Source organism: Primulina tabacum, chromosome 2, assembly GCF_025594145.1.
Source record: "Primulina tabacum isolate GXHZ01 chromosome 2, ASM2559414v2, whole genome shotgun sequence".
Taxonomy (NCBI): Eukaryota; Viridiplantae; Streptophyta; class Magnoliopsida; order Lamiales; family Gesneriaceae; genus Primulina; species Primulina tabacum.
The window spans coordinates 8,195,296-8,208,829 of record NC_134551.1 but is presented as its reverse complement, the minus strand read 5'-3'; the positions used below and the strand labels follow the sequence as shown (position 1 = coordinate 8,208,829).

Sequence of the window (13,534 nt, the reverse complement as noted above, 5' to 3'; positions counted from 1 at the left end):
TGTTGTGCTCCTTCTTGATAAGTTTGTTCCAAATTATCTGGTAAAACGTGTTTTGGCAATGGTTTTAACGCATGGAAACTGCTTTGCGTTCATTTTCGGATTCCGAAAATGACAACACCAGGGAAGTTTATAGTATTGTATATGACACTTTCAATCGTGTCTCCGTATAAACTTTTGGATGCGTAATGTTCTCTCCCATTTACGTGTTAAAACTGTGTTTAGACATTTGGTTATACATTTTCTTGTTATGAATCTAGCCCATGAGTTGGGGGCTTCATTCCAGACGGCAGACTCTACATCATGTATTCTGGTAAAATTTACTTGGTAAAATGTTCATTAGATATTAATGAGATTGAAGTAAATTATCGACTGTTATTGGACTTCTGTTGATCTGAGTCGTGTCAAGTTAATGATTGTGTGGAAAAAGAACAGTAAACATGAGATGAGATTGCATCCATACGAAACACTCCATTCCCTTTTTTTTTTTTTTTTTAAATATATTGGTTGGGGTTTTAACAATTAGGTATTGAAATGGATATCTCGTATCAAACTTCTCTTTCATTGTTTTTGGGAGTTAGGTGAGGAGTTTGTTACAATGAATTTTAAATGTCAATATCTCATCCAAAATTTAGTAATTTAGTGTCAAGATTTGCATGCATGCAACATACATATTGTACCCTCAAAGCTGTGATTTGTATATATATATATATATATATATATATATATTATGTTTAACAATTATCAAATTTTGGGGAAGATATATAAATTGAAGATTTTAGTGGAAATTCAAGACAAAATAAGGTGTGATACATCAGACCACTACAATAAATAATTTATCCTATAAAATACGTTATTTCAATAACCCTTTCTTCACAAAACTCAACTCTACTATTTGTTAGGTAAAATATAACAAAATAAAATATTATAGAAATTTACTCTGATGTAATTATGTTTTACATAAAATATTATTGTACATGAAATTACATTTTACATTAAAATTCAATATGTATAAAAATATCATATTCCTATATATATATATATATATATATTACGATAATTACTGTTGCCGATACGTGTGCACTTAGAGATGATAATGAGTCGGGTTTAAACCAGACCTGTATTAAACTCGCCCGAACCCGGTCTAGCGGGTCTACAAGCGGGTCCAGGCGAGTCTCGGTTTTGGTCAAACCCGTCCAGAATCGGCTCCCGCCAAAATATGTCTATATACTTGAAATATAATATATATATGTATATATATTATTAATGATATAATTATTATTTTTACACTAAATAATTAATACCTTATCTATAATTTTAGTTTATAAAGTTTTTGGATTGAAATTATTTAATTTTATTATTATATGTTTAATAAGAAAATATATCATTACAATTTTTTTGGTTATCAATCGAATACAAGTCGATATATTTTTAATTTGTGATAATATTTTTTTCCTGAATATTATTAATATAAATTTAGAAACATAAATTTAATGATTTGTTAATTTTTAATTTTTTTTGAATAAATATCAAATTATATGTTTTCGACTAGTCCAACCTAGATTAGATCCGTCAGGTTCGCGGAGCGGGGAGGGTTCCCCAGCCCGGACCATTTCCATGCCTGTGTGTGCACTCGTGATAAACATTATGTCAACCTTGTCGTATTCTAATTGAATCTAAAACTAAATGTACAAAAGATATCTACATTATTGTTTAAACTCTTGAGCAAAGTATGAGGTTCTTACAAAAATAGACTCATAAATAGTCCTTCAAAACAACAAAAACAAATATTAGAAGCAGAAAACAAACATAAAATAAATCAACTTTATCAAAAAATAAAAACACAAAAACTGTTCATTCAAATTAAATAAAAATATAATTTCGAACAATTTAAATAAAAGCATAAAACTATTTACAAATATATATTTTATAAATTTATTTATTATGTTTGTCACAATTATTGACGCACCAATAAATTATACTTGGAAAATGTGAAATATATATACGCACGTCAAATTCAAATTCAAATTCAAGATCAAAATCAATATCTTCTGGAGTACACCATGCATGTCATTTGGTATTAATTCCTGCTGCGATATAAAATCGTCGACATCAAATGGGAACATCGTATATAGAATTTTATCCAAATCCGTAATTTTATTTTCACAAACAGTCATTCTGCTGTTAACTTTCGGAAATTACTCCTGTCAAAAAAAAAAAAAAAAAACTTTCGGAAATTACGTTAATTTTTTTAAAAGTTTTTTATTTTATTTTAAAATCAAATTTCGAATATACTAAATAAATTTAGCAACATTTTTAATGTAAATATATATCGTCTATACACAAATGGACATGGTCATTGCTTGCAATTACACAAAAAAATAAAAAATCCAAGCTACATATTTGACTATTGATATATTATCAACGAAGAAAAAGTCGGAAACCATTTAATTTACAAGATAAAAATGGAACATTCTTCTCTTGGTCAAATGTTGAGCTTCTTGGAAAGCAGCAAATCCACAGATTTAGGATTCATTTTCTCAAGTCACATAACAGCAACTATCAAATTAGATTTGGTTAACGGTATTATCTAGTGAAGGCTATAAATAATAAGTGGTTTGAAGAATTAGTAATGATCCAATCTTTGAAAATTAAATCTTGTCAAACTAATTAATGGCATGTTTCATACCAGCAAATAATCGATCAAATGATCAGTTGAGTTTATGCTAAACCCGACCGGAGTAATACTAGAAAAAAAACATCTATAAATACTTGATTGCATGCTCTAGCAAAATCCCACAACTTGGAATTGGAAAACTTGCTATTTTCTTATAAAACAATGAGTCTCTCGAAATCTTGTTTGATTCTCTTGTTTTTGTTCATATTATATGCGTCTCAACCATTTCCCGCTCTTTCAGCCACGGAGAAGTGCAACCCGAATGACAAGAAAGTACTTCTACAGATCAAACAAGCCTGGAACAATCCCTACCAATTGGCCTCATGGGATCCCAACACGGATTGCTGCACTTGGTATGTCGTCAAATGTGACTCCAAAACCTCCCGGATAGTCGAATTCAACCTCTTCGACGCAGAAATTTCAGGCCAAATACCGGAAGCCATAGGAGACCTCCCGTTTCTACAGTTCTTGAACATGCGAGACCTCACCGACCTCACCGGGCCGATCCCACAATCTATAGCCAAACTCACTGATCTTAACTTCCTCAGGCTAAGCTACACCAATCTATCGGGCCCTGTGCCGACATTTCTTAGCAAACTCAACAAACTCACTTTTCTTGACTTGTCCTTCAACGATCTCACCGGTTCGATCCCTCCTTCACTATCCCAACTCCAAAACCTCGATGCCCTACGGTTAGATGGGAACAGACTCGCCGGGGTTATCCCCGATTCCTTCGGGACATTCACTGGAAAGGTCCCGGATCTTTTCCTCTCGGATAATCAGCTGGCAGGACTAGTTCCAACGTCCTTGGGTGCCTTGAGCTTCTCCCAGCTGGATTTTTCGGCGAACAAGCTCTCAGGTGACATCTCATTCTTGTTCGGAGCCAACAAGGCCTTGGAAATAGCCGATTTTTCCAGCAACAAGTTCGCATTTGATCTCACAAACGTGAAGTTTCCACAGAGCTTGACATCTTTGGACTTGAGCCACAATACGATCACTGGAAGTCTGCCGCAGGGATTGACTCAGTTGAATCTGCAATACTTGAACGTGAGCTATAACATTCTGTGTGGGCAGATTCCAGTGGGCGGAAAGCTGCAGAGCTTTGATAGCACTTCATATTTACCAAACAAATGCTTATGCGGTGCTCCATTGCCTTCCTGCACTTGATTTGCCCACCATCGATAAGAAGTCTTCTGCAGGGGTTGGGCAGTAAAATTAAGTAAATGTTTCTTTGCCATATATACTGTATTTAATAAATAAAGCAATAAAGAATAAACTGTTGTGAAAAAGTAAAAATTTATGGTAAAAAGTAAAAATCTCAAACTCTCAAAATTAACCAAACTACACACTTTATAATATTTTTCTCTCTACTCAATTGTGATTTTCTTCACAAATGAGAGATCTATTTATAGGAAATCTTTACAAATAATCCAAAAATAAAATACATCATTACCTACATCATCACACACTAATTTTCAATATTTACAACTCTTATTTTCAACATTCAAATATTCAACATTCAAATATTCAATACTCACATTTTAAATATATTTTTCAACACTCCCCCTTGTGATGATGATCATAATGATTGTCTTCATTACGTGTTTTTATACTGCCTCGTTAAAAACCTTACTAGGAAAAACCCATTGGGATAAAAACCATAGTAAGGGAAAAAGAGTGCAGTCACGTAAACTCCCCCTCATGTTGACACGAACAATTCTTCACAAATTTCGTAGATTGCGCATCCCAATATTATATATGTGCTTTCTGAATATTGACGTAGGAAGTGCCTTTGTGAAGAGATCTGATGAGTTTTCACTTGATTGAATGTGACGAACATCAATACATCTATTCTTCTCAAGCTCCTTGGTGAATGCGAAGAACTTAGGAGGAATATGTTTAGTTCTGTCGCTTTTTATGTATCCTTCTTTCATTTGAGCAACACATGCAGCATTATCATCATATAGTATCACAGGCTTCTCATCAGATGATAATCCGCATGAAATTTGGATATGTTGGGTCATTGATTTTAACCACACACATTCACGACTTGCTTCATGTAGTGCAATAATCTCGGCATGATTTGATGAAGTTGTTACGAGCGTTTGTTTCTGAGAACGCCAAGATATTGCAGTGCCTCCACGAGTAAATACATATCCAGTTTGGGAACGTGCCTTGTGTGGATCAGATAAGTATCCAGCATCAGCATAACCAATTATACTTGGATTAGCATCTTTTGAATACAAAAGTCCCAAGTCTGTCGTTCCTCGTAGATAACGGAATATATGTTTAATTCCGTTCCAGTGTCTCTTTGTTGGATATGTGCTAAATCTTGCCAACAGATTCACGGCAAAAGATATATCAGGCCTTGTACAATTTGTAAGGTACATAAGGGCACCGATGGCACTTAGATATGGTACTTCTGGACCAAGAATATCTTCATCATCTTCACATGGACGAAATGGATCCTTTTCTATGTTTAATGATCTAACAACCATCGGAGTACTTAAAGGATTTGCTTTATCCATATTAAAACGTTTAAGGATCTTTTCTGTATAATTTGTCTGGTGAACAAACATTCCACATTCTTTTTGTTCAATTTGTAAACTCAGACAATACTTGGTTTTTCCAAGATCCTTCATTTCAAATTCTTCCTTCAAGTATGACACAACTTCTTGAATTTCTTTATTCGTTCCAATGATGTTTAAATCATCAACATATACAGCAATAATTACGCATCCGGATGTTGTTTTCTTAATGAAAACACAAGGGCATATTGAATTATTTACATATCCCTTTTTCATCAAGTGATCACTTAGTCGATTATACCACATTCGACCTGATTGCTTTAACCCATATAATGATCTTTGTAATTTCACAGAATAACATTCCCTGGGTTTTGTACTTTGTGCTTCAGGCATCTTAAATCCTTCAGGGATTTTCATATATATATTACTATCAAGTGATCCATATAAGTAAGCTGTAACAACATCCATAAGACGCATTTCTAAATTTTCAGATACCGCCAAGCTAATCAAATACCGAAACGTAATTGCATCCATCACAGGAGAATACGTTTCTTCATAATCAATTTCAGGCCTTTGAGAAAAACCTTGTGCAACAAGTCGAGCTTTATATCTTACTATTTCATTTTTCTCATTTCGCTTTCGAATAAAAACCCATTTGTATCCAACAGGTTTTACACCTTCAGGTGTAAGGACTATAGGTCCAAAAACATTACGTTTATTTAGCGAATTTAATTCAACCTGGATGGCATCTTTCTATTTTATCCAATCCTGCCGATTTTTACATGCACCAAAAGATTTTGGTTCATGATCTTCGTTATCATTTATGATGTCGATTGCCACATTATAAGAAAATATATCATCAATTTCATCTATATCTTTTCGGTTCCATATTTTTCCAGTATTAATATAATTGATAGAGATTTCATGATTCTCGTCAGTTTGTGGTTCTGACAGAACATTTTCATCATCATGTGTTTCTTCAGGAACACCATTCTCTATTTTGTGATCATCATGTGTTTCTTCAGAAACGTCATTCTTTATTTTGTGATCATCGTGTTTCTCTATGAATTTTCTTTTTCGATGATTTTTATCCTTTGAACCGACTGGCCTTCCACGCTTCAGGCGTTTAATGACATCATGAGTATCTTCCATTTGTTTCTTTGGAATTTCAATTCGAGCAGGGGCATTTGCAGCATGTATATATGATTTAGTTACCCCTTTTGTGTCTGCAAATGCATCTGGTATTTGATTTGCTATTCTTTGCAAGTGTACAATTTGTTGTACATCTTTTTCACATTGTTTTGTTCTTGGATCCAGATGTAACAATGATGATACATACCATGTAATTTCTTTTTCGGTATGTTTCTGTTCTCCCCCTAACATTGGGAAGATTTCCTCATTAAAATGACAATCAGCAAAACGTGCTGTGAACACGTCGCCCGTCTGAGGTTCAAGATATCGAATGATTGATGGACTATCATAACCAATATAAATTCCAACCTTTCTTTGAGGTCCCATTTTCTTTCGTTGCGGTGGTGCAATAGGCACATACACCATACATCCAAAAATTCTCAGATGAGAAATGTCTGGTTCTTTACCAAATGCAAGCTGCAATGGGGAGTATTTATGATATGCACTTGGTCTGATGCGAATTAATGAAGCAGCGTGTAAAATTGCATGTCCCCATATAGAAATAGGGAGCTTTGTTTTCATAATCATTGGTCTAGCAATCATTTGCAGACGTTTAATCAATGATTCAGCCAATCCATTCTGTGTATGTACATGAGCAACAGGATGCTCAACAATGATTCCCATAGACATACAATAATCATTGAAAGTTTGGGAAGTAAATTCACCAGCATTATCAAGTCTAATTTTCTTGATTGTATAATCGAGAAATTGATTCCTCAATTTTATTATTTGAGCAAGTAATCTTGCAAATGCAACATTTCGAGTTGATAATAAACATACATGTGACCATCTGCTGGAGGCATCAATCAATACCATAAAGTATCTGAATGGTCCACATGGTGGATGAATTGGTCCACAAATATCACCCTGAATACGTTCAAGAAACATTGGTGATTCAGTTTGGATTTTGACTGGTGATGGTCTTATAATAAGTTTTCCAAGAGAACATGCTTTACATTGAAACTTATTATTCTGAAAGATCTTCTGGTCTTTCAGTGGATGACCATGTGTATTTTCTATAATTCTTCGCATCATTGTTGAACCAGGATGTCCCAATCGATCATGCCAATTGGTTAATATCGAAGAATTATCAACTACCATGTTTGATTCAACGGGACTTATATGTGTATAATGCAATCCAGTAGGGAGCATTGGTAGTTTTTCAATCACATATTTCTTTCCTGATTTATATGTGATAAGACACATATATTTCTCATTCCCTTCATTCATTGTTTGAGTATCATACCCATGGGAATATATATCATTAAAACTCAACAAATTTCTTTTCGATTGTGGTGAATATAAAGCATCATTGATCAAAAATTTTGTACCATTAGGTAACAAAAATTGTGCTTTACCACATCCTTTAATCAAGTCTACAGGACCTGATATTGTATTCACCGTTGTTTTTGTTGGTTTTAGTTCCAAGAAATATCTTTTATCTCGGAGGATAGTGTGCGTTGTACCACTATCGGGTATGCAAACTTCAGCTTTGCTCATAGCATTTTCCATATTTGAACTTCAAAAAAATATGCAATGAAATAAATTACTTGCAATATATATTTAAATATAACACAAATCATAATTATACAATAAAACATTATTCTATGAATACATGAAAAATAGATTATTGTACATTTATATTCTACCATTATATTGTTCATTTTCAGAGAAATCGTTGAGAAAATCTGCAGCATCAATATTGTTCATTTCTATCCCACCAACATATTGATCATTTCCAGAGAAATCATTCATAAAATCACTAGCATCAAAATGAGTTGAATCACTCAAACGGTCACTGCGTTCAGTGAAGTTGGTCTCCTTTTCTTTCCCCTTTAATGATTCTTTATAAAGTTTACAAAGGTGCTCAGGGGCTCGACAAACTTTGGGCCAATGTCCTGGAGTACCACATCTGTAACAAGAACTTTCATATCTTTTTGAGTGCTTCTCATTAACACTTGTATTCTCATGATGCCTTTTCTGTGGATGGTTTGGGACGTTCTTTTGAGATGAGTTATAAAAATAACTATCTCGATTATTTTCAAAACCACGGCCTTGACCACGACCACGGCCAATTCCACGTCCACGTCCACGTCCACGACCTCGACCTCGACCTCGACCAAAACCTTGTCTTTGAATTTGATTTTGGTTTCCAGGTTTAAATTCATTTTTACTTACAGCATTTACTTCTGGAAATGCTGTTGATCCAGTGGGTCGGGACTGATGATTTCTCATTAATAGCTCGTTGTTTTTTTTCCGCCACAAGAAGACAGGCGATGAGTTCAGAATATCTCGCGAATCCACGTACTCTATATTGTTGCTGTAGAGTAATATTTGATGCATGAAACGTGGAAAATGTTTTTTCAAGCATCTCAGATTCTGTGACCTCATGTCCACAAAATTTTAATTGCGAGATTATTCTATACATCGCCGAATTGTAATCACTGACTTTTTTAAAGTCTTGGAATCTCAATGTATTCCATTCATCCCGGGCGGTCGGAAGTATAACTTCTCTTATATGTTCGAATCTTTCTTTTAATCCCTTCCACAAAGCCATGGGATTTTTTTCAGTCAGATATTCACATTTCAATCCATCGTCGAGATGTCGACGCAAAAATATCATGGCTCTTGCCTTTTCTTGTGACGTGCATATGCCATTTTCTTTAATGGTCTCGCTTAGACCCAATGACTCAAGATGCATTTCTACATCTAGAGTCCATGGCATATAATTCTTTCCCGTGATGTCGAGCGCAACAAATTCGAGCTTTGTTAAATTTGACATGGTGGTACTAAAAAAAATTACGATGCATTTTATTAGTTAATAATTATTGCAATACAAAGTAACGGATAAACAACAAGTACAAGTATTTGTAAAAATAAAGAAAACGCACGATGAGGATATTCTCCGATAAATAAAAGACTCGTGAGTATGATAACCAAAATAATTAAAAATATCCTTGAGAAAGCCATCTTCTTTTTTCTTCGAAAAATTTGATGATGAATAATTTTTAGAGAAGAAGAGAAAGTTGGAGTGATGGAATGTGTTTGTGAGATCATATTTATAGGGCAAAAACTAGCCGTTTTTTACCATTTATGACCGTTGGGGTACAAAAAAAATAAAGGTATGTATTTGTATAATTTTATGGTAATAATATGATATATATAATATTAGACATGTTTAAATAATTATGTATATCATATCATAATATTATAATGAGTGTCATAATTTATTTTGTTTAAAAACCTTATAGGCTTTTATACTTGTCGTATCCCTTACCGGGAGTGTGGGATGTCGTCTTAACATCCTCCCAGGATTTATAACAAGTTTATGAAAAATTTATTTTTATTATTTCTAATAATAACATTATATTGTATATTAAATAAATACACAATAAATAAATAACAGTAAAATAAATATAATTATTTTTGTTACCTTTTTCTTCTGTTTGGAGCTTGGAAAAGTATGTAGGACTTTTAGAGCTTCGTGCTGATAACGTGTTGTGAAAAAGTAAAAATTTATGGTAAAAAGTAAAAATCTCAAACTCTCAAAATTTACCAAACTACACACTTTATAATATTTTTCTCTCTACTCAATTGTGATTTTCTTCACAAATGAGAGATCTATTTATAGGAAATCTTTACAAATAATCCAAAAATAAAATACATCATTACCTACATCATCACACACTAATTTTCAATATTTACAACTCTTATTTTCAACATTCAAATATTCAACATTCAAATATTCAATACTCACATTTTAAATATATTTTTCAACATAAGCGAGCTTATTATCTTGATGTATTAATTACCAGTGATGCCCCACAAGTTATTTGCTATTGGTTTAATATTGTGGGCAAATAATTTCGCCAATATTCAATTTTATTACGATATGTTTTATTTTTAAATCGATATAAGCTTGGATTCATGTTGAGTCGAGCCATATCAAGTTAACGGATGCAAAATGAACTCGTGACATTGACTATGATATCAATTGTTGGACAGAGTACTTGTCGCTTTACCAAAATTTATAGCTGATGTTAAGGGTGCAACTCAACTTTTTTAAACCATAAATCAATTCAAACACCACGTTTTGATTGCTCTACTCAATAAGAACAATTATTGCACCTAACAATGAGAATTAGCGATTTTTCCTCCAGGTTCCCGCAGAGAAAACCCGAAACAGGACTAGTTTGGAGACTAATTTTCGGGTTCGAAAATTTTTTTGAATCCCCAAAATAATTTGGGACGGGTATGAGGATATTATCCTCGTCCCCGAACCCTCCCCCGTAAAAATAATTTGTATTACCATTAATAAGAATATTATTAAAATTCGGGTTCGAGTCTTTGAACCAACCATATTATTACTTCTGAAATTGGGATAAGGACGAAGATGAGGATTTGATCCCCATGGATTCAAGGATTCCTCGAATCCGAAATAATCGGGGATGAAGGTGAGCATGAGAACGAAAATACAATACGAGACAAAGATGAAGATGACAGACTCGTCTACGCCAGACCTTTGACATCCTAATGAGAATGCATCCACATGGAACACCTCATTTTATGATACATTATAATTTTTGTCATATTATTTACAAATTATACATTATTTACAAATTACATATATGATAAAAAAAACATGACCAAAATAAAACAAAATGTAAATTATAAAACCAAAAACATAAATTTCCTTATTGTTTTATACCATAATAGAGCCACATGCAACATGCATGCGAGGAATCAATGCATTATTCTTCTTGTTATTATCATTTTTGACATTTATAATATCTATGATTAATATTATTTTATACAATCAATAATTAAAAATCTATCATCGTTTGAAATAGTAGCAAAGTTAAATTTTTTTATATTATTTTAATTAAAGAGACACTCATGAAACAGAATTTTAAAAGTCATAGTTTGTGACATTGTAGTTTAATTTTCAATAATTTTAATTAAAATAGAAACTTAATGAAATATTACTTTTTTAAAAACTTTAAAAACAAAAGTATGTTTATTAATGTTATGAAAAAGTAAAAATTTATGGTAAAAAGTAAAAATATCAAACTCTAAAAATTTACCAAACTACACACTTTATAATATTTTTCTCTCTACTCAATTGTGATTTCCTTCACAAATGAGAGATCTAATTTATAGGAAATCTTTACAAATAATCCAAAAATAAAATACATCATTACCTACATCATCACACACTAATTTTCAATATTTACAACTCTTATTTTCAACATTCAAATATTCAATACACACATTTTAAATATATTTTTCAACACTCCCCCTTGTGATGATGATCATAATGATTGTCTTCATTACGTGTTTTTATACTGCCTCGTTAAAAACCTTACTAGGAAAAATCCAGTGGGATAAAAACCATAGCAAGGGAAAAAGAGTGCAGTCACGTAAACTCCCCGTCATGTTGACACGAACAATTCTTCACAAATTTCGTAGATTGCACATCCCAATATTATATATATGCTTTCTGAATATTGACGTAGAAAGCGCCTTTGTAAAGAGATCTGATGAATTTTCACTTGATTGAATGTGACGAACATCAATACATTTATTCTTCTCAAGCTCCTTGGTGAATGCGAAGAACTTAGGAGGAATATGTTTAGTTCTGTCGTTTTTTATGTATCCTTCTTTCATTTGAGCAACACATGCAGCATTATCTTCATATAGTATCACAGGCTTCTCGTCGAATGATAATCCGCATGAGATTTGGATATGTTGGGTCATTGATTTTAACCACAAACATTCACGACTTGCTTCATGTAGTGCAATAATCTCGGCATGATTTGATGAAGTTGTTACGAGCGTTTGTTTCTGTGAACGCCAAGAAATTGCAGTGCCTCCACGAGTAAAAACATATCCAGTTTGGGAACGTGCCTTGTGTGTATCAGATAAGTATCCAGCATCGGCATAACCAATTATACTTGGATTAGCATATTTTGAATACAAAAGTCCCAAGTCTGTCGTTCCTCGTAGATAACGGAATATATGTTTAATTCTGTTCCAGTGTATCTTTGTTGGATATGTGCTAAATCTTACCAACAAATTTACGGCAAAAGATATATCAGGCCTTGTGCAATTTGTAAGATACATAAGGGCACCGATAGCACTTAGATATGGTACTTCTGGACCAAGAATATCTTCATCATCTTCACATGGACGGAATAGATATTTTTCTATGTTTAATGATCTAAAAACCATTGGAGTACTTAAATGATTTGATTTATCCATATTAAAACATTTAAGGATCTTTTCTGTATAATTTGTCTAGTGAAAAAATATTCAACATTCTTTTTGTTCAATTTGTAAACCCAGACAATACTTGGTTTTTCCAAGATCCTTCATTTCAAATTCTTCCTTCAAGTATGACACAACTTCTTGAATTTCCTTATTCGTTCCAATGATGTTTAAATCATCAACATATACCGCAATAATTACGCATCCGGATGTTGTTTTCTTAATGAAAACACAAGGGCATATTGAATTATTTACATATCCATTTTTCATCAAGTGATCACTTAGTCGATTATACCACAATCGACCAGATTGCTTTAACCCATATAATGATCTTTGTAATTTCACAGAATAACATTCTCTGGGTTTTGAACTTTGTGCTTCAGGCATCTTAAATCCTTCAGGGATTTTCATATATATATTACTATCAAGTGATCCATATAAGTAAGCTGTAACAACATCCATAAGACGCATTTCTAAATTTTCAGATACCGCCAAGCTAATCAAATACCGAAACGTAATTGCATCCATCACGGGAGAATACGTTTCTTCATAATCAATTTCAAGCCTTTGAGAAAAACCTTGTGCAACAAGTCGAGCTTTATATCTCACTATTTCATTTTTCTCATTTCGCTTTCGAATAAAAACTCATTTGTATCCAACAGGTTTTACACCTTCAGGTGTAAGGACTATAGGTCCAAAAACATTACGTTTATTTAGCGAATCCAATTCAACCTGGATGGCTTCTTCGATTGCCAAATTATAAGAAAATATATCATCAATTTCTTCTATATCTTTTCGGTTCCATATTTTTCCACTATTAATGTAATTGATAGAGATTTCATAATTCTCGTCAATTTGTGGTTCTGACAGAATA

General features: G+C 32.9%; 1 protein-coding gene across 1 annotated transcript; it reads left to right on the top strand.

The window, feature by feature from the left end:
• Positions 1 to 2,754: 2,754 nt before the first annotated feature.
• LOC142537367 (polygalacturonase inhibitor-like) lies at positions 2,755 to 3,943 on the top strand. The gene has a single exon (XM_075642904.1). The coding sequence runs from the start codon at positions 2,837 to 2,839 to the stop codon at positions 3,839 to 3,841; it is 1,005 nt and encodes a 334-aa protein (XP_075499019.1). The 5' UTR covers positions 2,755 to 2,836; the 3' UTR covers positions 3,842 to 3,943.
• Positions 3,944 to 13,534: the final 9,591 nt, after the last annotated feature.

Bases quoted from the DNA above. Each gene is read 5' to 3' on its own strand.
- LOC142537367 (XM_075642904.1), top strand. From the start codon at position 2,837: ATGAGTCTCTCGAAATCTTGTTTGATTCTCTTGTTTTTGTTCATATTA.